Raw genomic sequence first — 27,338 nt, 5'->3', positions numbered from 1 at the left:
ACTATCCTTGAAAAACCCTAGCCTCGACCGGGCGCGGTGGCTCACGCCTGCAATCCCAGCACTTTGGGAGGCAGAGGCAGGCGGATCACGAGGTCAGGAGTTCGAGACCATCCTGGCTAAAACAGTGAAACCCCGTCTCTACTAAAAATACAAAAAATGTGCCGGGCGTGGTGGCGGGGGTCTGTAGTCCCAGCTACTCGGGAGGCTGAGGCAGGAGAATGGCATGAGCCCGGGAGGCGGAGCTTGCAGTGAGCCGAGATCGCGCCACTGCACTCCAGCCTGGGTGACAGAGCGAGACTCCGTCTCGAAAAAAGAAAAACCCTAGCCTCTGAATTTTCGGGGAGGCTGATATGAGTAATAACAAAGCTCCAGTCTTCCATTCTTCCATTTAGTTGGCTCTGCATTTACTAAACTCTTCATTGCAATAACACTGTCTCAGTAAATCAGCTTTTCTGGGCAGAGGCAAGATGAACCCATTAGGCAATTATGCTGGTGCTGGGAGCAGCATCTCTCTCCCATCTTTTCTATAAGCTCTGTCACAAAGAAGCTAATACTTTTAGAATATGTACCTCAAGTTAGCCTCTGAGGGTTGAAAATGAATGATTTTTAAGCCAAACTAATTTTAAGCACCCACAACCGACTGAATGGACTCCTGGGATTAAAGGTGTGAGCCACCACGCCCAGCCTCACCTGGATAATTTTTTAAAAACATTTTTTGTAGAAATGGAGCTTTGCTATGTTGGCCAGGCTTGGCATAATTATTTTATAAATTGTATATACGTATGTATAATTGTGTGTACTAGTAATAGTGGAAATTGACATTTTAAAAAGCAATACGATTTACAACAGAGTAATTAAATATAAAATACTTAGGAATAAAATATGTCCAAGACTTGTACACTGAAAAAAAATGCTAAGAGAAATGAAAGGAAACCTAAATACATCAAGAGACATTTCATATTTGTGCATGAACAGACTCAACATTGTTAAGATATTAGTTATCTCTAAATTTATTTATAGATTTAATCTAATTACAATAAAAATCCCAACAGGGTTTTTTTTTTTTAAAGAAATTGACAGGCTAATTCCAAAATTCATATGCAAATTCAAAGACAGCATGCCCAAAACATCTTTGGAAAAAGCAAAGTTGGAAGACTCACTCTGCCCGACTTATTTATATTTTATTGTATTTATTATAAAACTGCTATAATTAAGACAGTGTCATACTGGCATTAAGAAATTTAAAACAATAGATCAATAGAGCAGGAGTACAGAGATAAAACCACATACATATTGTTAATTGACTGTTGCCAAAGCTTCAAGGGCAATTCAGTGGAGAAAGGTAGTTTTCTCAGCAAACTTTAGAAAAATCACAACAACAAATTTTTTTTTTTGAGACGGAGTCTCACTCTGTTGCCCAGGCTGAAGTGCAGTGGTGTAATCTTGGTTCACTGCAACTTCCCCCTCCTGGGTTCAAGCGATTCTCCTGCCTTAGCCTCCCAAGTAGCTGGGACTACAGTTGCGCGCCACCATGCCCGGCTAATTAAGAAAAGATTCTTGATCCTTACATTGCTCTACATATAAAAATGAACCTCAAGTAGATCATAGACCTACCAATAAAACCCACAATTTAAAATTTTTATAATAAAATCTTTGTCGACTTGTGTTGGGGAAAGTTTTCTTAGATACAACACTGAAAGTATGACTCACAAAAGAAAAACACAATTAAATGAACTTCATCAAAATTAAGAAACCTCTGCCTTGGTAAAGACACTGTAAAAGACAAGCTACACACTGGGAGATAGTCATCTCCAGAGATGGCTTGGCCTCCTAGGGGACTTTTGGCAGTGTCTAGAGACATTTTTGATGTCACAGCTGGGTAGCGAGGGCATATTACTACTGACATGTAGTGAGGAAAGCCCAGGGGTTCCGCTAAGCATCCTGCAATACGCAGGACAGCCCTCTACAGCAGGGATGACTACAGTAAAGAGCCACATGGATAAACTTATCACTTGCCTACTTAAGGCACCGGCCAATCAGATTCCATCACCACCTGCTAACATGAGCTGTCGCCTCCTTCCCAAAGCCTTGAGGTAGGGACAATGCCTGGATTCAAACTTGGATGTGATAGACCCCAAATCCTGCCCAGTGCTCCTCCTGGGTACCAAAGGTATCACATGGGGCAGGAAGGGCACTGCACTCAAAGGCTAGAAAGTAAGGTTGCTCCTTAAAGAGCTCAAATTCTGACTTCAAACTCATATTTGGACTCTTTGTGGTCTAGGTGGCAGCGAGGGTGGTCTTCTGTGGTTGGCTCAAGCCTGAGCATTGAATCTTCTGAAATATCACCTCCCTGAGCTGGTGACTAGTTGCCTCCCTTGGTGATTTGTGTCCTGCTTAACCCATCTTTTTTACTGTCCTAGTGACAGACCTAGAGGGACAGACACTGAAAGAAAAATGGTGGGTGAGGGAAGGGGTTGTAGCAGGAGATCACCAGTAGGTAAAGAAACCAGAGACAACATCCTGTAGGAAATGCAGGGTGTTCCCAGAGGCAGTCAGCAGCAGGGACGTAGGGATATTTTACATTCTGTGTGCAACTGCTCAGATTTCTTCTGGTTAACACTTAGGAGCAAATGAAACAAAGGCTCACTTCACTCCCTGCTCCCCTCTATTCTCTACCCTACCTTATCCTTCCCTTTCACAGAACACATACTGCACCTTCAAAATTATTTCAAGATTCCAGCTCAAATGTCATTTATTTGGCAAGGTCTTACCAGCTCCCTTTCAAACAGAAGTTGGGAGTACATCTCTTAGTGGTCTGGGTATTCAATTGAATTAAGAGCTCTCTGCAGGTAGGCTGTGAGTCATTCATTCAGCGGCTCCATTCCCCCAGCCCAGGGCTAGGCAGTGAGAAAAATCACATGTTGGGTTTGACATTAGGTCAATCCCCTAGTGAAGACACACTGAATAATTATTACTGATGTAGGAACAAAAGACCCTTGCAGCAGTGGGATTTAAACCCACGTCCCCAAAGAGACTGGAGCCTAAATTCAGTGCCTTAGACCATTCAACCACACTACCAAACTGCTAAGACTAATTGGCCGCACCACCAAACCATCTTGTCCTTTTCCAGCGATGTCTTCTGGAAAGGATGATATAACTAGAAAGAGCAGGTTCCTATTCCAGCCGTCACCGCTCTTTCATTTTGTGCTTTGGCATTCTCCCCCTTAAGCTTTCTCTGGAGTACTGTTTTCTCTGCTTCTCAGTCCGTGTGGTGGACTATGATTGATGTTATAGCTCCCACAACTGCCATTTCCTTTCTAGTATTGGCAGGCTAATTAATTTAGACCAATCCTTCTTGAAATAAAAATTATTAAAAATATTGCATAAGATTTTTACCAAATCTCAGCTGGGTGCAGTAGCTCACGCCTGTTATCCCAGCACGTCGGGAAGCCGACGCAGGAGGACTACTTGAGTCCATTTAAAGACTAGCCTGGGCGACATGGTGAAATCCCATCTCTAAACAGAAATAAATAAAATAAATAAATAGGTTTTTTTTTTTTTTGAGATGGAGTCTCGCTCTGTCGCCCAGGCTGGAGTGCAGTGGTGCAATCTCGGCTCACTGCAAGCTCCGCCTCCCGAGTTCACGCCATTCTCCTGTCTCAGCCTCCCGAGTAGCTGGGACTACACGCCCCCGCCACCAGGCCTGGCTAATTTTTTCTATTTTTTAGTAGAGACGGGGTTTCACCGTGTTAGCCAGGATCGTCTGGATCTTCGGACCTCGTGATCCGCCCGCCTCGGCCTCCCAAAGTGATAAATAAATACTTTTATCAAATCTCCTTAGAAGCATTAAAGTGCTGATATGGTAGTAAGCAACTAATAGGCCAGAAACTAAGGGAAAGGTGGAATTCAGAGAGTTAAGGTAAGTTATCTCTGCATTGACCTTTGTAGCCCTAAAGGCATTTGTGATAGGCCAGGCGCGGTGGCTCACTCCTGTAATCCCAGAACTTTGGGAGGTCCAGGCGGGTTGGATCACGTGAGGTCAGGAGTTTGAGACCAGCCTGGCCAACATGGTGAAACCCCGTCTCTACTAAAAATACAAAAATCAGCCGGGTGTAGTGGCACGCACTTGTAATCCCAGCTACTCGGGAGGCTGAGGCAGGAGAATTGCTTGAATCTGGGAGGTGGAGGCTGCAGTGAGCTGAGATTGCACCACTGCACTTCAGCCTGGGCAACAGAGCGAGACTGTATCTCAAAAAAAAAAAAAGTCATTTGTTAATTCCTGAAATGCTGGGCTATATAATTTTGGTAGCCTGTTTGGGTGGGAGAAACAAGAGGATGAGACATCAAGACACAGCACCCACCAGAGGTAGGAAGACTAGTAAGACGCCCTCCCAATATTAAGTTGTGACTCCAAAGAGCTATTCCCCTAAGGTAAGGGCAAACAAGAAGTACACCTATGTCTGTTCTCCTACTTCTAGTAATTGTTGTGGAGCTCAGCAGAAAAAAATTGAGCTTAGCAAAGGAAAATAGAAAGTGTGAGGAGTTTTTCTGAGAAGCTGGGACCACAGGTCAGCATTCTGATTTGCACCTTGGGTTTACGTATCTTGGAGATCCAGAGAATGCCTGGCCATTAACTTTGTTTAGGATCTTCTTGGGCTGATAGAGTGCCAAGTGCCTGGGAGAAAAAAAAGTCATATATATATTTTTAAAGGAAGATAACCTTCATCTTGTCCTCAAAAACTCACGGCATGTAATTTTGCAAAGACACTGAGCAGTACACATTCAAAGATGACCAAATTTTACAAGAAAACAAAACAACATGAATTGACAAAACAACGGCATAAAATTCAGATATTAGGATTATCAGTTATATATATTAAAACAACTGTAATTACTGTGCTTAAGGAAATAAGAGACAAGCTGGAAAATATCTGCAAAAAACAGGAAATAAAAAAATTGGGCCTAGTAGTTTTGAGAAACAATCAACTAGAACTTCTAGAATGGGAAATTACATTTTAACCAAAATAAATGACTTAATGGGCATATCTAACAGCTGATTAAACAGAGCTATAGAGAGAATTACTGATTAGTATTAAAGGTAAGAACATGTTATCCAGAAAGCAACATAGAAAAAAAGACCAAATATATATATATGTATATATATGTGTATATATGTATATATGTGTATATATGTGTATATATATGTATATGTATATGGAAGAGAGGTTAAAATAAATGGAAGACAAGGTAGGAAGCTCTAATAGATGTTTAATTTCAGTTCCAAAAAGAGAGAAAAAAATAGAGTAAAAACAATATAGGAGGCTGGCTGGTTTGAGTGCAGTGGTGTTTACAACTAATTGATCACAAGCAGTCACAGGTCTCTTTGTTCCTTCTCCACTCCCACTGCTTCACTTGACTAGCCTAAAAAAAATAAAAAATATATATAAAAGATATCGGAGAAGATAATGGCTACTATTAGTTAAAATGTATCTCCCCCAAATTTATATGTTGAAGCCCTAATCCCTAGTATCCCAGAATGTAACTGTATTTGGAGATAGGGCGTTTGAAGAGATGATTAAGTTAAAATGAGGCCACTAGGGTGGGCCCTAATCCAACCTGGTGTCCCTGTAAGGGGAGTAAATTTAGACACAAAGAGAGGCGCTAAGGGTGTGGACCCACAGAGGGACAGCTATGTGAGGCGGCAGCAAGAGGCCAGCCATCTCTAAGTGAAGGAGAGAGGCCTCAGAAGGAACAAAACCTGCCAACACCTTGGTCTTGGATTTTTGACCTCCAGGACTGTGAGAAAATGAATTTCAGTTGTTTAAGTCACCCAGTCTGTGGTATTTTATTATGGAAGCCCTAGCAAACTAACACAATGACTGAGAGTTTTCCAGAACTAAAGAAAAACAGCAGTATATGGATTTAAGAAAACCCATACCCAAAAACTTGACACTGACACCATATTTGGAAAAACATGGGTTTTCCTTATGGTATCCTGTACTCCTGTTTTATGTTTCTAAATGGAAAGCTTCCTGGGCGATGCATCTGATTGGTGGAGCCCAGGTCACATGCCCATTCTCAGCTGTAAGCTGGAAAAGCAAGTGTTCTAGGACAGACTTACTTATAATATGTGAAATATCCACATGTAAGGAGAATTTTTAAAAGATGTTGGACACACACTAACATAACATATGCCTATAACAGGGCTATTCAAAACTTATGTTCTAGTCTCGGCTGTTTTCTCTGTATTCTTTTCCTTCAAGAGTGCATAACTCATAGAGTCTCTAACTCAATGGATGACTTATGTAATTTGATTAATTCATTTATCAATTCATGAAACTCTAGACACGAGACTATTCTGGCTATCATGCAGTTCCCATGAACTGCTCCACCTTCACTTCATATTCAGCTTACCTAAATCCTAGCATCACCCCTCCGCCCTCTCCAGATACCCTGAAGAAGTAGGCTTCCTTTTTTCTGCAAGTGTTATCTTGCCTCTTCAAGACACCTTTGAGAGTCCCCTCTCTTTCGTCTTGATTTCACTTCATACCTAGGTTCAGCAGAATCGCCCTTCCCTGTAACGCTTTCGCTCATCCCTTCCTTTCCAGTCCCATAACGATTACCTTTTTGCAGCTTTATGTTTGAGCATCTGCACCATGGCCAGTCACTGGTGTTTCTGACTCTGGTTGCTCGTCCCTTCAATTAATTCCTCAAACTCATCAATGTTTGGTGAATTTCTATTTTCTTCTACTAATCTTCTCACCTGCTGCCCCAGCCAGTGTTCCCTTGAATGTCTCAGTCTTTCTCTCGGACTTAGCTCGTAATTTTATTCTACCAGGGACCACCCTGCTCCCATTTTTGTCTAAGTCTTAACCTCCCTTCATAGTGCAGCTCAGGCCAATGCCCTCTTGAAGACACCCCCGGATGGTTCACTTTGTAAATGTGTGGACCTTGGCATGGCCAATGCCCCTTCACACCTGGCACAGCTACTTTTCATTGTTTTCCTTCATGAAAACTAAAGTTCTTTTGTTCCACAAGACTGTGACAGTGACTTCAGGATAAAGATCATATCTGGATCCCTAATTCTTAGTGCAAAGCCTAGTACAGAACTGGAATGCAGTGTTTGTTGAATGAAGGAATGAATTAAACTGCAAATTAACTAATGCCTGCTCTGGCACTGAGACTCGCAGCTGTGAGAAAGGTCTCTGGAGGCAGACATTTGCTGGTACGAAGTCCTGAGTCAAGCAGGAAACAAAATGCGGATGTCAGTAGTTTCAAGTGAGACCTGTGGTGAGCTCCTTCCTCTGCCAGTTTTCCCTTCTTAATTTTCAGTCCGAAGTGAGGGAGTGGAGAATCTTTCTGTGTTAGACTGTGTCGCGTTGGGCAGATTTCTCCAATCTTAGGATAGTAGTGGTCCCTCTCACTGGCCTTCACTTTGTACCATCCCCAGCAAGAACACTGAGTCTGTAAACCGAATTCTAGTAGTTGGGAAATGGATTGAAAGGACATCCAGGTTTTACTTAGTTTCTATGCTCAGATGCTGGCAGAAGCCCTGCAAATCTTTTCCTTTTCTGTGAAAGGAAGACGTGGTTTCTGCGTGAGGCCCTATAGCTCAGGGGTTAGAGCACTGGTCTTGTAAACCAGGGGTCGCGAGTTCAAATCTCGCTGGGGCCTTAGAAACTACTTTCTTGATGCAGGTGTTTTTTGAAAAACTCCCCTCCTAGTCTTTCTGAACTAAGTCTCAGAAAATGTGGCAAATTATAGCTTCTTGCTCCTGTTCAGAGCTTCCAAACACCAGCTCAGCAGAACGTTTCCTTTAGGTTCCAGTAGTAATGCCGCTTTAGCTCCTGGAATGCGGCGGAATCCATTACACAGGCGGTGGAAATCACCGTCAGCCTCTGCCCACGCCCTGGCTTGCGGACTGGCGGCGAGAGCCCTGGTGACTGCCGGGCGGGAAATGCGGACAGCTAGGCGAGACAATAGCCCTTTAAGCTATTCTCAAGCCCCGGGTCTGGGCATATTTGGAGTAGAGATCAAGGTTCCACTTCTGAAACGGGAAGAGCCAGCAATGGCCGCTCCCGCCAGGCGTCCAGAAGAGAGATGCACGTTGTGAGGCAAGGTTTCATGTGCCAGTGGGGTTTTGGGAAATTAAGGGCCCGACTTTAGGGGCGAGACTTGGGTCACTAAATTTGATTTTAACGCAGAGAAATGTGGCCTTCCTTTTGAATGAGCTAAAAATATTATCTCCAAAAGCGAATTCACACAGAAACATTGGGTTTGCCCAAATGTCCTCTATTTCAGGGGTTCCCAACCCTTGGGCCGCGCACCTGTCCATGGCCTGTTAGGAACCCGGCTGTACAGCAGGAGGTGAACTCCGGGCTAGCTACCAGTACCGCCTGAGCTCCGCCTCCTGTGAGATCAGTGGTGGCATTAGAATCTCACAGGAGCGCGAACCCTATTGGGAACTGCGCATGCCAGAGATCTAAACTGCACTCCTTATGAGAATCTAAGTGATGCCTGATGATCTCAGGTGGAACAGTTTCATCCCGAAACCATCCCCCCAACTCTTCCCCCCGCCCCCGCGGTCCGTGGAAAAACTGTCTTCCACGAAACCGGTCCCTAGTGCCAAAAATGTTGGGGACCACTGCTCCATTCTACACCCTCTCCCTCCCGTGTCTGTGGACGTGTAAGCGGAAGAGCCGAGATTGGGAGGGAAGCGCAGGAAGTGAGGACACCAGGGAGCCCGGGCCTAAGCCTGGAGGCCCGCCCTCTCCGGCGTTCACAGTTGCGCAGTCAGAATTGTGTGCGTCCTACCGCCTCAGCCCCCAGTTCTCCGACGCCCAGGTGCAGGTCCCCAACCTACACACGAACACACGCATCCATGCTCGCGAGGCCCCTGGGTCCGCGCCCAGTGAGGCCAACAGCCCTCGGGCGCCCAGAGGATGTGCAGCCTCGGTATGCCCGAGTTTCAGGGGCGCCTGCTCTGCTTGGGAGCCCCTCAGTGAGGCAGGGGAATCCAGATTTAGAAAGGTTGTCCTCAGAACCTCGGACGCAGGACTGTCTTACAAGCTGGCTTTGTGACTCTGCAGTAATCACTTTCCGGATATAAAGAGATTTCTTTCTTTCCCGTCTCTGGTTAAGGATGTCTTGAATAAGGATTTTTAGGAGATTTGTTTCCGCGCTTCCTTCGATAGCTCAGCTGGTAGAGCGGAGGACTGTAGGACTTAATGTGTTGTCATCCTTAGGTCGCTGGTTCGATTGCGGCTCGAAGGAGAAGCTGCTGTTTTGGGGTTTACGGTTGCTCTTCGTTTGTGCAAAAAAATCTCTGTATCTTGACGTAATCAAATCTGTTTCTGTCTCTCACCCTTGTCCGAAGGAAACAGCTTAGCTGCGAGGTGGGCTGCGTTAATCGCGTCTTGAAAAGTTGGTTACCTTTCTGAAAGATAGTAGACCCGAATCGTCCAACCGTTGGGGGAAGGCACTGTTGTCTTACCGAAGTGTGTTATATTTTGGCTTCTACGTTAAGTCCAAAGGCCGGCAGATATATACGTATCGCGCGTCTGTCCTGGGGCTCAGTACCCTACAGCCTTGCAACCGAGCTCAGCTCTGGCCCTCGATTTCTATTTCAGCCCCCTCCAAGTTCCCTCCAGGCCCTAGCGGGCTTAAATCGCTCCCCGGGCTCAGTGAGACACAAGCATGTGACCTATAAAGTCTAAAAAGCTGCCTTCCTTCACCCCATCCTGCATCTGGATCGAGGAGAATAAGCCAGAGAATAAGCCACACTTGAAACTTGGTAAAGATGGAAGGAATAACTACATAAGGCCAAAGTGAAATGTCACAACAGAGGAAAAGAAACAAAACAAAAAACCTTCAGAACAGCAGGCGGAAAAGAGAAATTCAGAGTGATAGGAAGCATTAGTCCGCTACAGTGGCTCGTTGGTCTAGGGGTATGATTCTCGCTTTGGGTGCGAGAGGTCCCGGGTTCAAATCCCGGACGAGCCCACAGGGTTACTGTTTTTCCACCCCCTTTTGGCAACTACTGAAAAAAAGTCTCCGTTAAATTTGAAACACAAGCTGTCTCGCGATGGGCTGTCCTGCCAAAGAAAGCAGCACCGAATAAGTACGTGGCAGATGGTGCTGTCGACCAGTGTCAAGACCAAGCTTCATGGGTTCCTGGACGCTGAGCCAGGGGTAGTCTCTGAAGGGCCGCCTGGCAATTGGGAGCAGAAGCCAGTTTCCCGCCATCTGCTCTCCGTGGAAGCAGTGCTCTCGCGGCTGCTGCCCGTTGGGTTCCAGCTGAGGAAGGAGCGCGCATCCCAGGCTCGTTCTTTGCCTGGGCTGCCCCTGCGGCCCCTGGGGCGGGTGCTGCTGCGGCGCCAGCTCCAAGGGCGGATCCAGGCGGGAGGGGCCTCCTCGGAGAAGCGGGGCGCGGTCCCAACTACGCAGAGGCTCGCACGCCGACCCTCCACACCTCACTACGCCCCCATCTCCGTCCGTGTACACACACTCACACAAGGACGCCAGCCCCACCTAGATGCAAAGCAGGATTCAAAAGAACATCTTTGCGTTTTCTACCGGCTCCCCATCATCGTACTAGGGAGGAAGAAGCGGGTGAGAAACAAAACTTCTTTCCATTGTCCTGCCCGTTTCTGCGGACTTGTTCTGAGGCCGAGGTAGGTTCACACTCCTGCTCCTCCTCCTCCTCTCTGGTAGCTTCATAAGGGGCGTTTAGGCCGGGGAGTCCTTTCCTAGTAGAGGCAGCTTGGGACTCCTTGGGGAGGAGTTTGCGGGACGGGGCTGGAGAGGGAGGAATGGGGAGGGACGTGAAAGTCCAGTATTTGTATGAGTTAACGACTTTACATTCCCACTCAGGTTTTTACTTTGCGCAGCTGGGCAGAGATGCCAGCTTCTATTGATTAGTAGGCTTGGAGGGGGACCACAGAATCGCCGAACCTAAGGGAAGCCCTAGGGGGCCTGCACTTGCCCACAACTAAGAAAGCTTTGCTAGTTATTCAGGCTAATCACCAGATTTTTGAGGCAGGCCTTAGTTTTTTGCAAGCGTAACTAACATTTGGGGATCGGTGTTTTCTGTTTACTCTCCTCTGCCTCCTCACCCTTAACCCACCCTCAGCCAGTGTTGTGCAATTCTTAGAGACACTTGCCAACAGCCTCTTCTCTAAGCCTTCCTACTGGAAGGTTGGGATCCTCCGTTTTCTCGCTCTGAGACAGCACGTCAAATGCTAATAGCAGCACATGAGTAAAGGGCAACATCTTTATTAAAACAATTTCAGCACCACTCAGGGGGCAAGGGAAATCTCAAATGAGCCATAGACCCTCCCTCGTGACAGTAAGAATCTTATAATCAAGTCATAATGTAATCAATAGGAAACCCAAGGGACATAACTATCTGCAGCGCAGGACCACCTTCCCAGAAGCAGCCTCAGGTATTCAAGACTTACTTAACCACAGAGCCACTAACAAGTTTTGCAAGAGGATAGGTTTATTACATACGCTTCAATTCAAGCAATTCTTTTACTGATGACAAGCAGAGTAAAATAATTTTTGAATTTATGGTAATAGTCAATGTAGGTTTCCTTCGAACTGCAACTTTCAGTGGCCCCTTTAAAGTTAGCTCTGATTGTCTAGAAAGTACTAGTATGGAATATAAAAGTTGTGTGGGCCCGGCATGGTGGCTCATGCCTGTAATCCCAGCACTTTGGGAGGCCGAGGTGGGTGCATCACGAGATCAGGAGTTCGAGACCACCCTGGCCAAGATGGTGAAACCTCGTCTCTACTAAAAATACAAAAATTAGCCGGGAACGGTGGTGAGCACCTGTAATCCCAGTTACTCGGGAGGCTGAGACAGGAGAATCGCTTGAACCTGGGAGGCGGACGTTACAGTGAACAGAGATTGCGTCACTGCACTCTAGCCTGGGTGACAGAGCAAGACTCCGTCTCAAAAAAAAAAAAAAATTGTGTGGTGCATTGGAAAGCTTCTAGGCCCGCGAATGCCATGAGTTCCTTGGGCAATACGTGTCTCTTTCTCTGTTCCTCAGTTGCCTCTTCTTTAATATGAGCGGTGGACAGTCTCAGAGGCCCCTCCCACTCTTGTTCTATGACTCCATGGAGTGGTACGATGTTAGTAACAGGACATGAGGCACTCTGGTAATGTGGAGATGAACTATCGTTTGGCAGAGAGGATGGAAAAAATCATTCCAGGAAAAGAGGAATGGCTTTAGCTATTGTTGAAAACAGATAATCAGGTTATAAGCAGGCAAGAGTAAGAGGTTTGTCAAGTTATTGTTGGAAGCATTGGTCACTGTGACTCAAATTAAAGTAGCTGGATAAAAAAGTGGACCAATGAAGGTCAGTGAAACCTTTCTTTAGGAGTTTTTATTGAATCTGTATTTAAGCAGATTCTCTGTAATTCTCTGTAAACAGTTATTCCCGGAAGAATGCCATGAAATACTTGGGAAAGAGGGAACGGGAACAAAGAGTGAGTGGGCACAAAGCCCAGAGTTGGTTGAAAAGCAAATGTTTAATTTTTGTCTTTGTTTGGAAATACAGGCATGTCAGCAGGACTTTGTCCCCACTGTCCTTCAACCAGTAGTGTTGCCTCTTCCTGGAGACGTGGTTCTTCTTGCCACGTGTGCTTTTCGTTCTTTACCTGTTACTTCCGTTATTGAATAAGTTCATGCTTATAGACCTAAAGTGTTAGAATAATAAAGAAATTTAGAAATTATTTAGTCCATTCTTCCCATCATCTAATTTTATAATTAGTCCTAAGACAGAATGACACATATATACTCTGTATGAAGGAGGAAAGTGCTCTAACACTAGGGCCCTTGGAAACAGGACCCGTGCATCCCGTGTCTGTGTGCAGGGACATTATTGGCTTGAGGGAGAGAGAGAAAAAAATCTCCAGGAAAGGGGAATAACTTTCAAGTTAAAGCTGTCTGAACATTTAAAAAATATATGAGGTTTTTTGCAACTGGCAATTCCTTCATTTGTATTAAAATTACTGACAAAGATGTGATGTTCCTTAATCATAGAATATAATTCCTTGTTGTATTTTAAACACAAATGACTAAGTGCTTAGATGCATTCTAATGAAATAGTAATTTTTCCCCCAAACCCTACTTTTCATTTCAACAAAACTTCCTTGTGCCAAGTTTAAAAGAAAAACAAAAAACTGTCTTTTTGCATTGTGGGCAGATTGTGAATCCTCCAAAGGTTGTCCAGTGAAGGCCCAGAGGCAGAGAAGGGACCTAACTATATTCACAGGCTGCTGGTTGCCCCACCCCAGCACTACTGCAGAACTCTAAAATCAGAGGCTGCTCTGTTTGTGTGAGTCGGTGCTTGAATTGGTGCTTCAGGCCATGGGGCTGTGTGTGTGCAGGCGCATATGGGTTGTATGCTGTGGCAGGGTACCGCTTTTCGGGACTCACAGGTGGTGTTGCTTGAGCTAAGCCTGGAAAGACAGGTCAGTTTTCTCCTTGCTTATGGAGGGTTCAAAGTCTGACTCCACCATTCATCCGCTGTTTGTTCTTGGAGTTTCCTCATGAGCAGAGCATATTTACATAATGCCTACCTCACACAGTCCTGGTGTTGGTTCAATGTAGTCATGTATGTGAGAGCTTCACAAAATGAAAGATTGCACTGAATATTATAATTATTGTGATTTCAAGTGCATTTGTTTTACTAGCAGGCAGCCTGTCTTTTCTTGACACCTTCTCAAGTGCAGCCAGACTGAATACTTGGCAGGTAGGTGGGTGACAACAGAGGATTGAGGATTTTTAAAAAGATAACACTGTCCTAGATCCAACACCACTGTGGGCAAATGCTGGGGGTCTGTGAAACAGTTGGTACCCTGCTGCTGTCTGATATTGGAAACTATGAGATCTATAAGGTGATCCTGGTGACCTTTGGCCCACGGTTTTTACGCAAGCAATGGATCTACAGCCCTGCTTTGATGATGGAGATAAGCAATTTTGCAACTACATTACAAGGATCAGAAGATTGAATGTTCAGGGTTAGTCTCTTGTGGACAGGTAAAGATGGAAGAAGGAGAAACCCAGGAAACATGGCAAGCCTGCTTCTGGGGGTTAGAAACGGAGAAGTTGAGTGTAGGGGTAGGGGCAGTGTACTAATAGCTGTCACACAACCTTCTCTGGAAGTGCTTTCCTGGCTGTATGAAATCGATGGAATAACGTGCTTAGCATCCGTTCATGAAACCAAATGTTGTGATACGATAAATAGAATGTGATATGATAAATGATAAATAGTACAGTGGAAAAGCATCCTACTGGAAGACCATATCTTACTCTGTGACATCTTCCAAGGCAGTTCTTGGAGTTGGCCCAGGGAGATCAGAGATGCTATCTTATGGATCCAGACTATTATGTGTGAATAGGGAAACTTCAGTCCTGCCATGGACAAGAGTAAGCACCACAGACAGCAGAAAAAGGCAACTTTTGGACAGAAGGCCATGTTTCTCAAACTTTGTCTTCCAGAACAAATCTCTAATCCATTCAGGTGGGTTAATATCTAACCCAATCATGCCCAGCGAAAAGGTGAATGACCCTCCTCGTTTGTTCAAGAGCAGTGTCCTTGGTTTTCATGTCCCTGCCAGGACTGGGACACTATATATTAGGAACACTATATAATCAGAACCTGGAGAGGCCTCCAGGTTCACAAAACTGGAACCCATCTCCAGGAACAAACAGCTGGAACCCATCTCCCGTTGAAGGGAAACTGCCAGATTTTTGTAAGATTCTTCCTCCTGGGTAATCTATTGTTCAATTTGTTTTATATATTATTTCTAGCCATCCATCCATTTTAATGAAACCATTTTCCTCCCTTTAAAGCCTCCAGGCTCAAGCTCATGAATTAAAAAGAAAATGGATCAGATTCTAAAGTTTAAAATGAAAACAGGTGGCCGGGCGCGGTGGCTCACGCCTATAATCCCAGCACTTTGGGAGGCCGAGGCGGGCGGATCACGAGGTCAGGAGATCGAGACCATCCTGGCTAACACGGTGAAACCCCGTCTCTACTAAAAATGCAAAAAATTAGCCGGGCGTGGTGGCGGGCGCCTGTAGTCCCAGCTACTCGGGAGGCTGAGGCAGGAGAATGGCGTGAACCCGGGAGGTGGAGCTTGCAGTGAGCCGAGATCGCGCCACTGCACTCCAGCCTGGGCGACAAAGCAAGACTCCGTCTCAAAAAAAATAAAATAAAATGAAAACAGGTTTCTTTTGGGATGGCCTATATGTGGATAAAGAGAAATTAGTGAGACTGGGAGCAAGTGGAAGTTTAGGAGGGATTTCTAAATTGTGATAAAATCCCCAAAGGCCTGGGGGAGCCATTTGCTGAAGGCCATCGGGAGTCCTCCCCCGTCATCCACCCCTGTTACAGGCATTACACATGGCTTAACAAGGAAAGAAACAGAAAGTATGTTTTTAGCATTGTTTCCTTCTAACCTTCCCTGCTAATTTCTCTTCTTAGAAAAGTTTTGGATGCTCTTTCAAAACAAAGTGGAACACATCCCAAGATCAAAAGAAGGCTCACTGGCAGGTTGAAGGGAAGAAGGAAGGAAAAGCAATAAAGGGATGAATATGCCTTGGGTGTTAGGCTCTTACTTTGGGGGATTTTGCCCTGGGATATATAAAAGTGTGAAGCCACATTGATGAAAATGATAACTATAGTTACTCATCATAAACTGTCAAGTTAACTCCCTGGTGTGTAAAATTTGATGAATCTTTTGAATACTGAACATTGCCTGTGGGGAGAGGGAGAGAATATTAATTCTTGTGAATACTAACAGATTCATTTGATACAGAAGATAAAGTTACTCTAAAGAACAGTTGGGGCCAGGTGTGGTGGCTCCCACCTGTAATCCTCGCACTTTGGGAAGCCAAGGTAGGCGGATCACCTGAGGTCAAGAGTTCGAGACCAGCCTGGCCGACATGGCGAAACCCCGTCTCTACCAAATACACAAAATTAGCCAAGCGTGGTGGTGGCTGCCTGTAATCCCAGCTACTTGGGAGGCTGAGGCAGGAGAATTGCCTGAACCTGGGAGGTGGAGGTTGCAGTGAGCCAAGATAGCACCACTGCGATCTAGCCTGGGCGATAGAACAAGACTCTGTCTCAAAAAAAAAAAAGAAAAGAAAGAAAAGAAAAGAAAAAAAGGACAGAGAACAGCTGGGACTAATTCCACTGACAAAAAGCTGACAGACAGTTACGTGTTTGGGTACAGAAGGATATATCTATAGGACTTTTGCCACCAGATATAAGGCTTTGCACCCTTGGCTTAGGCGGATTCACTTTTACACTACAAATAATCTGTCTCTTACTGGTTTTCTCCCAATTCCATTTTACCTTGCTTTTTGAGGAATTTAGAGTTGAATATATTGAGAAAGTTTTGAGTGAGGGAGCAGATGTTAGATATTGGTGGGTTTGGTGTACACTTGCTGAGATTTGGTTCCTGGATGTCTTAGGGAATCAAGATTACAGGCCCCCAACTAAACTTATACAAAATTTGTCTCTGTAACTGAGGGTCACTGGACCTTTGCTATTGAAACTAGCAAAGCCTCTACTATGTTTAATGAGAATCATGAAACTTCAGATTTTTAGAGCTAGCAACTCTTTTATTTTCTTGATGAACAAACCTGGGCCTGGAGAGAAAAATGAAGTCAATTACTTAAAAAATATTAAGGGTTATAATAAGGCAAGCATGTTGATTCAAGGTGAATAATATGAGTTCTGTGGAATATACACCAGTAAGAAACACTAACAAGTAAATAGTTCATTGTTCATCCACGATCACGTGGGTAATGGCATGTTTGGAAATGGCACCCGTGAAACCTGACAACAGGTCGGTCTTTATTTTGTGATATCCTTATGGGTAGATTCTGAACTTTGTGGCTTTTACTTTGGCACTTATATCTAGTGAGGTGTCCTTGGTCTTACTATCTAATGCAGAGCGAGTTTGGACAGAGATTCTAAACAGGCTCACCAGCTCATACTCCCTTCTGTGAACAGCAATATCCCCACAAGTTATACAGCATTGGCACCTCCTGCAAGTACGGTATTTCCTAGAGAAGACATTAGTTAACATTCCTATCCACCACTGCCACCTGACGACTCTTTTAGGTACTAGCAGCTCTGGTTCCGTTTCCTGATTTCTGAATTCTGGGATTCTGGCACCAGGCAGAATGGCACCAGGCAGAAGGATGTTAACTATGTAAGGCAGACCTTTGACATTAGAAGTCAGTATTTGTTCATTACAGAGCAAGAGACTTAATTGATTACAAATCAATAAAACTTTAATAAGATTTTCCAAAAAACTAGAAACAGGAAACACACCCAGGAGACTGAAAAGCATGATGTAAATGTGAAGAACGTGGCAAGTGGGTGGCTTGGCAGCCCAGCAGCTATACTGGAGCAGCTGCATGAGTGAATACTTGTTACTCCTTTAGGGCTGGCTCTCCATTGTGCAATCATGTACCTCTTTCTTGATAAACTCCCAAGAACACACTTTCAGCATGGAATTTCAGACTTTTAGAGATAGCAACTCTCTCAAGTATGGACAAATGTCGGTGCGGACAAATTTGATGCACTGCTGAAGAATACCAAATAATATGCTAAGGAATTTTTTCATTCCACAATAATGGAGTAAATAGCAGCTGGAAATGTTTGCATTAAGTTCATAGATTATAATTTGTAATGGAATCAACACCAAATGCAAATTAGAAAGAGAGCCCACTTTGCTCACCCAGTCACGTCTTCCCATGTAACCATAGAACATTGGGGTCCTGTGTCTTTCTAGATCCACAGTCTTGCTCTCAGAACAGGCTAGCCACACCACAGGCCTAGTGCCAGGACCCATGGCCTTTTTTTAAGCTCAGACTCCCTTCTGTGAACAGCAATATCCCCACAACTTGTACAACATTGGTGCTTCCTGCAAGGGCTACAGAACTATTTGATACGAAGATGTTCATTGACTTACACACAAGAGAAGCACAAAATAAAAAATTAATAATTAATTTAATGTCTTTGAAAATGTACCATTTATTTTTACATTTGGGGTCATAAGAATTGTATTACACTTAAGAATGTAATACAATTTGAAGATCAGATTTTTCTCCCTTTGTGAGAATTTCTCAGTATGTGTGATGACTACCAAGAAATCATAGCCAGTCATAAATTCAGTGAGTTACTCATAAACGAACAAGAACCACCTACTTCTTGGGGACGTAGGTCTGCTTCCCTTCAACTCAGGATACAACTGCTTTCAACTGCTTTCTTCACATTAGCTGACTAATTAGCTAGAAGCCTGTCGTAAACAATTTTATGGTTGACTCCTTCCCTGGGCTCAGGGTTCCCTAAAACAGAGGTCCCCAAATCCCGGTCTGTGGCCTGTGCGCCTGAGCTCTGCCTCCTGCCAGATCAGCAGGCAGCATTAGATTCTCATAGGAGCTCGACGCCTATTGTGAACTGCGCATGTGCGGGATCCAGATTGTGCACTCTTTATGAGAATCTAACTAATGCTTGATGATCTATCTGAGCCAGAACAATTTCATCCTGAAACCATCCCCCACCCATCCATGGAAATACTGTCTTCCACAAAAATGATCCCTGGTGCCAAAAATGTTAGAGACCACTCCCCTAAAACTCTCTTCTTAGCTCTCACCTCCTGTATTACTATCTCATCTCAGTACATTGAAGCCCCCATCTTTTCCCCATGGATGCCTCATTTCCTATTAGGGAGGCTTTTTTTTTTTTTTTCCGAGACGGAGTCTCGCTCTGTCGCCTAGGCTGGAGTGCAGTGGCGCAATCTCGGCTCACTGCAAGCTCCGCCTCCCGGGTTCACGCCATTCTCCTGCCTCAGCCTCCCGCGTAGCTGGGACTACAGGCGCCCGCCACCACTCCTGGCTAATTTTTTGTATTTTTGGTAGAGACGGGGTTTCACCGTGTTAGCCAGGATGGTCTTGATCTCCTGACCTCGTGATCCGCCCGCCTTGGCCTCCCAAAGTGCTGGGATTACAGGCGTGAGCCACCGCGCCCGGCCGTCATTTGGTATGTCTTAATGTGCCTCAGGACCTAGCACAGTCCCTGGTACCCAGTAGAGACCTATGTAATGTTCGTTATTCAATTAATAAATATATGAATTAAAGAGTGAGAGTGGATTTTGTAATGTTACGACTGATAGAGAAATACTCAGTGATTCTAAGGGATGGGGAAGAACGGTTGGAGCTAGAGGTTGTGCTCAGGAAACTATTAAATAGACGTTCCGCAGGAAGGGATTGACGAAGTGTGAGGTTAATGAGGAAGGGAAAATAGAATATAAAATTTGGTGGTGGAAAAGATCTGATTCATGATGCCGTGTCAGAGAGCAAAGCTCCTGTCCTTTTAGCCTAATTTGGTGATGCTGTTCTTGCGTCTACCACACCTCCTTTTGCCCTCGGCAGGAGCCTGTGTTGGAAGAGATGGTGACGGGCCTGGGCGTTTTGTTGTTGGTCTTCGTGCTGGGTCTGGGTCTGACCCCACCGACCCTGGCTCAGGATAACTCCAGGTACACACACTTCCTGACCCAGCACTATGATGCCAAACCACAGGGCCGGGATGACAGATACTGTGAAAGCATCATGAGGAGACGGGGCCTGACCTCACCCTGCAAAGACATCAACACATTTATTCATGGCAACAAGCGCAGCATCAAGGCCATCTGTGAAAACAAGAATGGAAACCCTCACAGAGAAAACCTAAGAATAAGCAAGTCTTCTTTCCAGGTCACCACTTGCAAGCTACATGGAGGGTCCCCCTGGCCTCCATGCCAGTACCGAGCCACAGCGGGGTTCAGAAACGTTGTTGTTGCTTGTGAAAATGGCTTACCTGTCCACTTGGATCAGTCAATTTTCCGTCGTCCGTAACCAGCGGGCCACTGGTCAAGTGCTGGCTCTGCTGTCCTTGCCTTCCATTTCCCCTCTGCACCCAGAACAGTGGTGGCAACATTCATTGCCAAGGGCCCAAAGAAAGAGCTACCTGGACCTTTTGTTTTCTGTTTGACAACATGTTTAATAAATAAAAATGTCTTGATATCAGTAAGAATCAGTCTTCTCACTGATTCTGGGCGTATTTATCTTTCCCCCATTTTCTCTACTTGGTTGCTCCCTGAGAGGACTGCATAGGATAGAAATGCCTTTTTCTTTTCTTTTCGTTTTTTTTTTTTTTTTTTTTTTGAGATGGAGTCTCACTCTGTCGCCCAGGCTTAAGTGCAATGGCACAATCTCGGCTCACCGCAACCTCTGCCTCCTGGGTTCAAGTGATTCTCCTGCCTCAGCCTCCCAAATAGCTGAGATTACAGGCATGCACCACCACACCTGGCTAATTTTTGTGTTTTTAGTAGAGACAGGGTTTCACCGTTTTGGCCAGGTTGGTCTTGAACTCCTGACCTCGGGAGATCCGCCCACCTTGGCCTCCCAAAGTGCTGGGATTACAGGCATGAGCACTGAGCCGGGCCACTTTTTCCTTATCAGTCAGTTTTTACAAGTCATTAGGGAGGTAGACTTTACCTCTCTGTGAAGGAAAGTATGGTATGTTGATCTACAGAGAGAGATGGAAAAATTCCAGTGCTCATAGCTACTAAGCAGAATTTCCAAGATAGGCAAATTGTTTTTTCTGTCAAATAATAAGCTAATATTACTTCTACAAATATGAGACCTTGGAGAGAAGTTTCCAAGGACCAAGTACCAACATACCAACAGATTATTATAGTTTCTCTCACTCTTACACACACACACACACACACACATATACACATATGTAATCCAGCATGAATACCAAAATTCATTCAGGGTAGCCACCTTTTGTCTTAAGCGAGAGATAATTTTGATGTTTGAATGGAATGCTCCCAGGATATTCTCTTGTCATGGTTATTTTATATAAAATTCAAAAACCAATTACATTATTTCCTCTGTAATCTTTTACTTTATCAACTAATGTCTGGCAAGTGTGATGTTTTGGGGAAGTTATAGAAGATTCCGGCCAGGCGCTGTGGCTCACGCCTGTAATCCAGCACTTTGGGAAGCTGAGGCGGACAGATCACGAGGTCAAGGGATCAAGACCATCCTGGACAACATGGTGAAACCTTGTCTCTACTAAAAATGTGAAAATTAGCTGGGCGTGGTGGCACACACCCATAGTCCCAGCTACTCGGGAGGCTGAGGCAGGAGAATCGCTTGAACCCGGGAGGCGGAGGTTGCACTGAGCCGAGATCACGCCACTGCACTCCAGCCTGGGCGACAGAGCGAGACTCCATCTCAAAAAAAAAAAAAAAAGAAAGATCCCAGTTTATCCCAGTTTATCCCTTATTCTTCCTCAATTCTCAAGATTTGTTTTTAAGTTAACATAACTTAGGTTAACACACTCTTTGTAAAATACACTGTTCAATCTACAGACTCAGTGGTTAGCTTCCTGTTACCTAATTTCTGTTAACAGGTACTTGGATATTTTATTTAGAAAGTGGTTGCCAATAAATTAGTTATAAATCACCAGTTTCACTGCCTTGTGAACACATAATTATTGTGGTCTCAGTATTCCCTATGGTGGCTTCTCCTGCTCCTGGTATTGCCCTGAAATGGGCCAAAAGCCGTGGCTCCCCAATACTCAGGTTATAGAACATTGTCCAGGTACCACCTAGGAGAGCCCAGCCTCACTGAAAGTATTCACATTTAGGAATGGGTTTGAGAAGTAGGTAGCTGGTATGTGCTTAGCATAAGAATCTCTCTTCCTTGGGTTAGTCTATTTCAAAACTGAAAACACTGTCATTCCTTAAGAAAATAGGAAAAAGTATTCCAAACCTCTGTCACTAGAAAATTTGCCATATTACCAAATCTCAAAAACCTCTCAGGAAATGAGAAAGTCCCAGTTTCTGGTAAACTATTTGGGCCCTTTTCTCAAGTTCTCCAACCAGTGCTATTTCCTTGAGGTGAGGCAAAGTTACTCAAGATCATTGCTGCCACTCAAGGCCTTGATAGGGCAAGTGAAAGGCATGGACCATTATTATATTGATCACATCATAAGCTGTGAAAACCCACATCTTCTCCAAACATCTGCTTGGAGCATTATCATCGCATAGTTTGCTCTGGTGTTCAGGGAAATCGCTGTTTCATAGGAAATCACATGGCAGTGGGATGGGGGTGTTTCCTGACCTGCCGATGGTACTGGCAGCTGAGCAAGCATTCCTAGTCCTTTTTGGTCTGGGCCTCTTGTTCTATCACAACCACAAGCTGTTTAAAATAAAATGTCAAGTCACAGGCAGGTCATTTTATCCTGAGTGAATCAATTGAAGAATTGAAGTCCTGGTCAGCTGTGATTGCTGGCTTTGCAAGGAAAAAGAAGGAACACTCCGAAATGCTAAGTGCTTTGAAGAATAGTGACATGCAAGGAAGAAAATTCCATGCAATTTGGAGAAGAAAAATTTTTCTAGGAATCTAGTAGCTGAGATATTTTATAATTTAAAAACAGACTTCCAATATCTTGAGAATACAGTTAGCTCTACGAAATAAAGAGGAGTCAATAATATATGCAACTCTGTAGTCATTCATTATTTTATCCAGATTGACAGAAGCAGAGGAAACCAATAAAAATGGAAGTGGTAAAAAAAAAATGCAGTAATTGCCAACATTTACTGAGCATTTACCATGTGCTAGGTCTTGTTATAGGCACTTAGATTGATTTTCTTTTCATAACATCCCTAAGAGGTAGGTATTACATGCTCATTTTGCTTATGAGGAAATCTGCTGAGAGAGATTAAGTAATTTTCTCATGGTCACAGCCTCAGTCTTTTAGACCACAGTGTCAAAAGAAGTTCTTACTGTGAGTCAGGGTGGTGCAATGGAGAAAGCGTTTGGGGAAAATCCTGACCCAAAAGTGTGTGTTGGGATGATGTGGAGATCATTCAATTTTCTCTTGTAGCTACAGCTTTGAGATGCACCCATTGGTATCCACACTGGCCTGCTGTCCTCAAATATTTCTCTATGTCTTGTTTACTTGAGTAGTGTAGAAAAGCTGACGTCCTGGGTCTGCTCTCGCATGCATAGGTGAGGTTTTCTCTGTAGCTAGTTATCTTGCTAAACCATATTTTTGGTCACAAAGAATCAGGATGAGAGAAAGTAAATAAAACCATGGAAACTCGAGGTGCCACCGGAAAAGCCAACCAAAGTATATTGATCTGCTGAAGCTATAATCCAAGTACTAAGTATACCTTCAGAAGTTGTATGCATTGTTCTTGGGGCAAAAAGGAAATCAAACATCTGCCCTTCCTCCCACAACCTCTTTACTTCCCTCTCTTCCTAACACTGTATCTCACATCTACAGCTGCAGGCACACAGATATGACATACAGCTTGATATCTTTATGTGCAAAGGCAAAAGATGGCTATGGATATAGGAGGTGGCATTTAAAAGAGCAATATCCATGTTTGATACTGCTTTCATTATCAATAATGAAAAGGTAGCCTTTCAGCAGAACAAAGTAAGGTACAGGTCGTTTGGAAGCCATTTCAGTCATTCACACAGTGTGATCCACCATTACGAAGCAGAATTTGAAATCAAAAGACAATAGTACCCATATACATCAAACTAGGAGTTCAACTGGGGTCAGTCCTTGGACGGCACATACAGAGTTGGGCTGCCTGACTCTCAAAACATTGCCCTTGCTAATTTGCATTGCTCACTTCCTATTGAATCAGGGATGATTTTTCTTTGCTGTAGTGAATCAGCCCTGCTACACTGCAAGAATCAAGCCGATTCACAATTCACATCAATTCCAGGAGTGACGGCCAGATGGCAGCATCTGGCTAGTCAGTTGGTGAGTGAGTCCACCTCCAATCTTGATTAAACTCTGCTGCTGGGAAGTAGCAATTCTGAGCATAAATGTCTTTGATATCCTGAATATTTGGGGCGTGGGATGAGAGAGGCAGTAGAGGATAGTGGAAAGACCACAGGGTGTAGACTAAGATAGGCCTGGATTCCTTTCTTTAATCTGTCAACGAAAGCAATGAATGTTCTGAAACTACATGGCAATGCTTTTTTTGTTGCTGCTCTGGCTTTTTTTTAATGCTATAAAATATATGCTTATTTTTCACTGCCAAGAGGTGACAACACAATGATGCTGCAACCAGAGAAGACAGACAGCTACCAACAACTATTGACAAGACAGGAGGAACATCAAGAATAGATGCAAGACAAAGCAATGTATCTCCATGGCCTAGATTTTTTAAGTTATTCATAGAAACAGCAAGGAGAAGAAGACACAATCCAAGTTTTCTTTTGAGGATATTGTGCTGTTTAAATTTATTTTTTAAACATTTCTTAGCTTCTCTTATTAGTCAATTTCATAAGCCTGGGAAACACCTTTACTCTATCCATTTAATTGCATTTGTTCATTAGCTTACTCATTTCACTTATTAGTTCATTCAAACAGTAGCTATTATCAACTGTCTTCTAAGAACTGTATCTGGGTACTCTGGTTTTGCTTTTTTTAAAAAATAGAAGTAAAAGGATTTCCAAAAGGACCTGATTTTACATTAGAATTAGAATAATACATTTTAAATTAATGTATAACATATATTGTTCTAGAATTAGAATAGATTTTAAATCAAATTAGAATAATAGCCACATGACCAAAAAGAAAAGAAAAATAATAAAATTAATGACAAAGAAAAACAATAGTCATATGAGAGGAAAGGCAAAGCCTAAATATTCCTCTGTCCTCTTCCTCCACCTAGATTCCCAGATGTAAGGTATTAAAAGTAGTTTGTAAACTTTCTGTGACTTATCCTGAGTCTATCCAAACTGTCGGGAATTGGAGCCTCCCGGGAACCAAACACTCCCCAAAGATCATACACCTACGGAATTCCCCCAAGAGACACACAACTGCAGTTTCATGTAGGTTCACCTTTTCTCTCTTTTTATACTCTGTCCACACAAGCCTGGCAGCCATGCAGTCAGTCCCTGCCCTGTGTCATTGTACTGGCTACAGCAACTTCTCTCTGTAAATGAGAAAGGTCTTGCTTTCAGAAAAGATCATGTTTGCAAACTACTCACTCTTGAGGAAGCAAGGGTGGGAAAAGTAGCAGAGATGAGTGGGGAGATGGTGCATATAAGAAGGAGGAAAGAGGAGACTATGGAGTCCGGATGCCAGCTTGCTATTCTCAACACCTTTTTCCAGTGCCCAGTTCTTACCTTATTTCTCCTGCCCCTTGCTTTCTTTTCTAGGCACCTCTAAGATACTGATGGCTCTGCAGAGGACCCGTTCATTGCTTCTGCTTTTGCTGCTGACCTTGCTGGGGCTGGGGCTGGTCCAGCCCTCCTATGGCCAGGATGGCATGTACCAGCGATTCCTGCGGCAACACGTGCACCCTGAGGAGACAGGTGGCAGTGATCGCCACTGCAACTTGATGATGCAAAGACGGAAGATGACTTTGTATCACTGCAAGCGCTTCAACACCTTCATCCATGAAGATATCTGGAACATTCGTAGTATCTGCAGCACCACCAATATCCAATGCAAGAACGGCAAGATGAACTGCCATGAGGGTGTAGTGAAGGTCACAGATTGCAGGGACACAGGAAGTTCCAGGGCACCCAACTGCAGATATCGGGCCATGGCGAGCACTAGACGTGTTGTCATTGCCTGTGAGGGTAACCCACAGGTGCCTGTGCACTTTGACGGTTAGATGCCACCATGTAGGGATTATCGCGAGTGGTTGACCTTACAATTAACTCCTTAAATAGCAGTGAGTAATGCATTTGAGCTGTCCCAGGCTCTGTCTCCTCAGCTCATTTCTTACTCTTTTTCTCTATATTACTCATTCTATTAAATACATTGCACCAAAGAGAAATGGAGACATAAACCTATAATGAATGAGGCTGGGCTTTTCTGTAATAAGCTTCCTTTTATAATACTGGTCAGCTTAGCTCTCTCAGATCCTATCCTGTGGAATTTAGTTATTATGTGTATTTATGTAGTATTTCAAACATTTCAAAATGCTTTCATCTATGTTTATCACATTTTAATACCACAGCACTTATAATGATGTCACTACATATAGAAGCTCAAAGTTAAGGGATTTGCTGAAGACTATAAAGTTAATGGAAGAATTGAGACAAAAATCCAGTGTAGCTGGCCACTTATCCAGGGCTTTTTCTACTTCATCACAAGGAATGTTTTGAAAGTGTCTGCTTTTTTTATCCTTAAAATTCACCTGTCAGGGAGGCATTAAAAATTTGGAAATGTATGCCAGCAAAATGTGAGCTCTGTATTTTTTGGCATTCTTATGTTTGGGTTTAATAAGATTAAGAAAATGATACTGGGAATTTTCTTTTTCCTGAAACTTTGAATCACCCTAGTAAGTCAAAGTACTAAAAAATGTACTAGATCATTAAGACTTATGTGCTCTTACAGATTGAAAGATTTTTTATGTTTTCCTTGTAATAAAGGACTTAAACCGAAGGTACCTGAGAAGACTGTGCTATGGTATTATTTCTTTTTCTCCGATTTTTAAATTCTTCTCTAGTTTATAAACATGCATGCACCTTAATAACCTCATAAACTCTGGTCAAAGACTAATGCCTATCAGATCCATGACCACAACACAGAAGATTTGTCTCATTTACTCCAGAGAGAATGATTCCTCTCAAAGACAATTCTCACAGCTCTTCCTTCTCCCTTAGAATATTTAGAAGCAAATTAGGGAGCTGTCAGGCCTCTGAGCCCAAGCCTGCACGTATACATCCAGATGGCCTGAAGCAACTGAAGAACCACAAAAGAAGTGAAAATAGCCAGTTCCTGCTTTAACTGATGACATTCCACCACTGTGATTTGTTCCTGCCCCACCTTAACTGATCAATTAGCCTTGTGACATTCCTTCTCCTGGACAGTGAGACTCAGGAGCTCCCCACCAGAGCACCCTGTGACTCCCACCCCTGCCCGCAAGAGAATAACCCACTTTCACTGTAATTTTCCACTACCAACCCAAATCCTATAAAACTGCCCCACCCCTATCTCCCTTTGCTGACTCCTTTTTGGACTCAGTCTGCCTGCACCCAGGTGATTAAAAAGCTTTATTGCTCACACAAAGCCTGTTTGGTGGTCTCTTCACATGGACGCATGTGGCATTTAGTGCTGAAGACCCGGGACAGGGGGACTCCTTCAGGAGACTGGTCCCCTGTCCTTGCCCTCACTCCATGAGGAGATCCACCTACAACCTCAGGTCCTCAGACCAACCAGCCCAAGGAACATCTCACCCATTTCAAATTGGGTAAGCGGTCTTTTCA

At 44.0% G+C, this 27,338-nt stretch overlaps 2 protein-coding genes and 3 non-coding genes across 8 annotated transcripts; all 5 read left to right on the top strand.

Moving 5' to 3' along the window:
* Positions 1–7,601: 7,601 nt before the first annotated feature.
* Positions 7,602–7,674, top strand: TRNAT-UGU (transfer RNA threonine (anticodon UGU)). The gene has a single exon. It is a non-coding gene; the product is annotated as a tRNA-Thr (tRNA).
* A 1,510-nt stretch (positions 7,675–9,184) lies between these two features.
* On the top strand, positions 9,185–9,273 carry TRNAY-GUA (transfer RNA tyrosine (anticodon GUA)). Its single transcript is given in 2 exon segments — positions 9,185–9,221; positions 9,238–9,273. It is a non-coding gene; the product is annotated as a tRNA-Tyr (tRNA).
* Positions 9,274–9,930: 657 nt separating this feature from the next.
* On the top strand, positions 9,931–10,002 carry TRNAP-UGG (transfer RNA proline (anticodon UGG)). The gene has a single exon. It is a non-coding gene; the product is annotated as a tRNA-Pro (tRNA).
* A 478-nt stretch (positions 10,003–10,480) lies between these two features.
* ANG (angiogenin) lies at positions 10,481–20,099 on the top strand. Of its 4 annotated transcripts, none has more exons than XM_004054844.4 (2): positions 10,481–10,673; positions 19,467–20,099. In XM_004054844.4, the coding sequence occupies exon 2, from the start codon at positions 19,485–19,487 to the stop codon at positions 19,926–19,928; it is 444 nt and encodes a 147-aa protein (XP_004054892.2). In that variant the 5' UTR covers positions 10,481–10,673; positions 19,467–19,484; the 3' UTR covers positions 19,929–20,099. The 4 variants fall into 4 exon arrangements, with proteins under 4 accessions (XP_004054892.2, XP_004054893.2, XP_018865696.2 ...); XM_004054845.5 differs by lacking the exon at positions 10,481–10,673 and adding an exon at positions 14,657–14,767; XM_019010151.4 differs by lacking the exon at positions 10,481–10,673 and adding an exon at positions 14,657–14,786.
* On the top strand, positions 10,526–26,514 carry RNASE4 (ribonuclease A family member 4). Its single transcript, XM_019010150.4, has 2 exons — positions 10,526–10,673; positions 25,278–26,514. The coding sequence occupies exon 2, from the start codon at positions 25,295–25,297 to the stop codon at positions 25,736–25,738; it is 444 nt and encodes a 147-aa protein (XP_018865695.3). The 5' UTR covers positions 10,526–10,673; positions 25,278–25,294; the 3' UTR covers positions 25,739–26,514.
* The last annotated feature ends 824 nt before the right edge of the window (positions 26,515–27,338 follow it).

This window comes from Gorilla gorilla, chromosome 15 (genome assembly GCF_029281585.2).
Source record: "Gorilla gorilla gorilla isolate KB3781 chromosome 15, NHGRI_mGorGor1-v2.1_pri, whole genome shotgun sequence".
In the NCBI taxonomy this organism is placed as follows: Eukaryota; Metazoa; Chordata; class Mammalia; order Primates; family Hominidae; genus Gorilla; species Gorilla gorilla.
Note: the sequence above shows the minus strand (reverse complement) of the source record. Positions and strands in the feature narration are given on the sequence as shown.

Excerpts from the sequence above, each read along its gene's own strand:
- ANG (XM_004054844.4), top strand. The coding sequence starts at position 19,485 with ATGGTGACGGGCCTGGGCGTTTTGTTGTTGGTCTTCGTGCTGGGTCTG.
- RNASE4 (XM_019010150.4), top strand. The coding sequence starts at position 25,295 with ATGGCTCTGCAGAGGACCCGTTCATTGCTTCTGCTTTTGCTGCTGACC.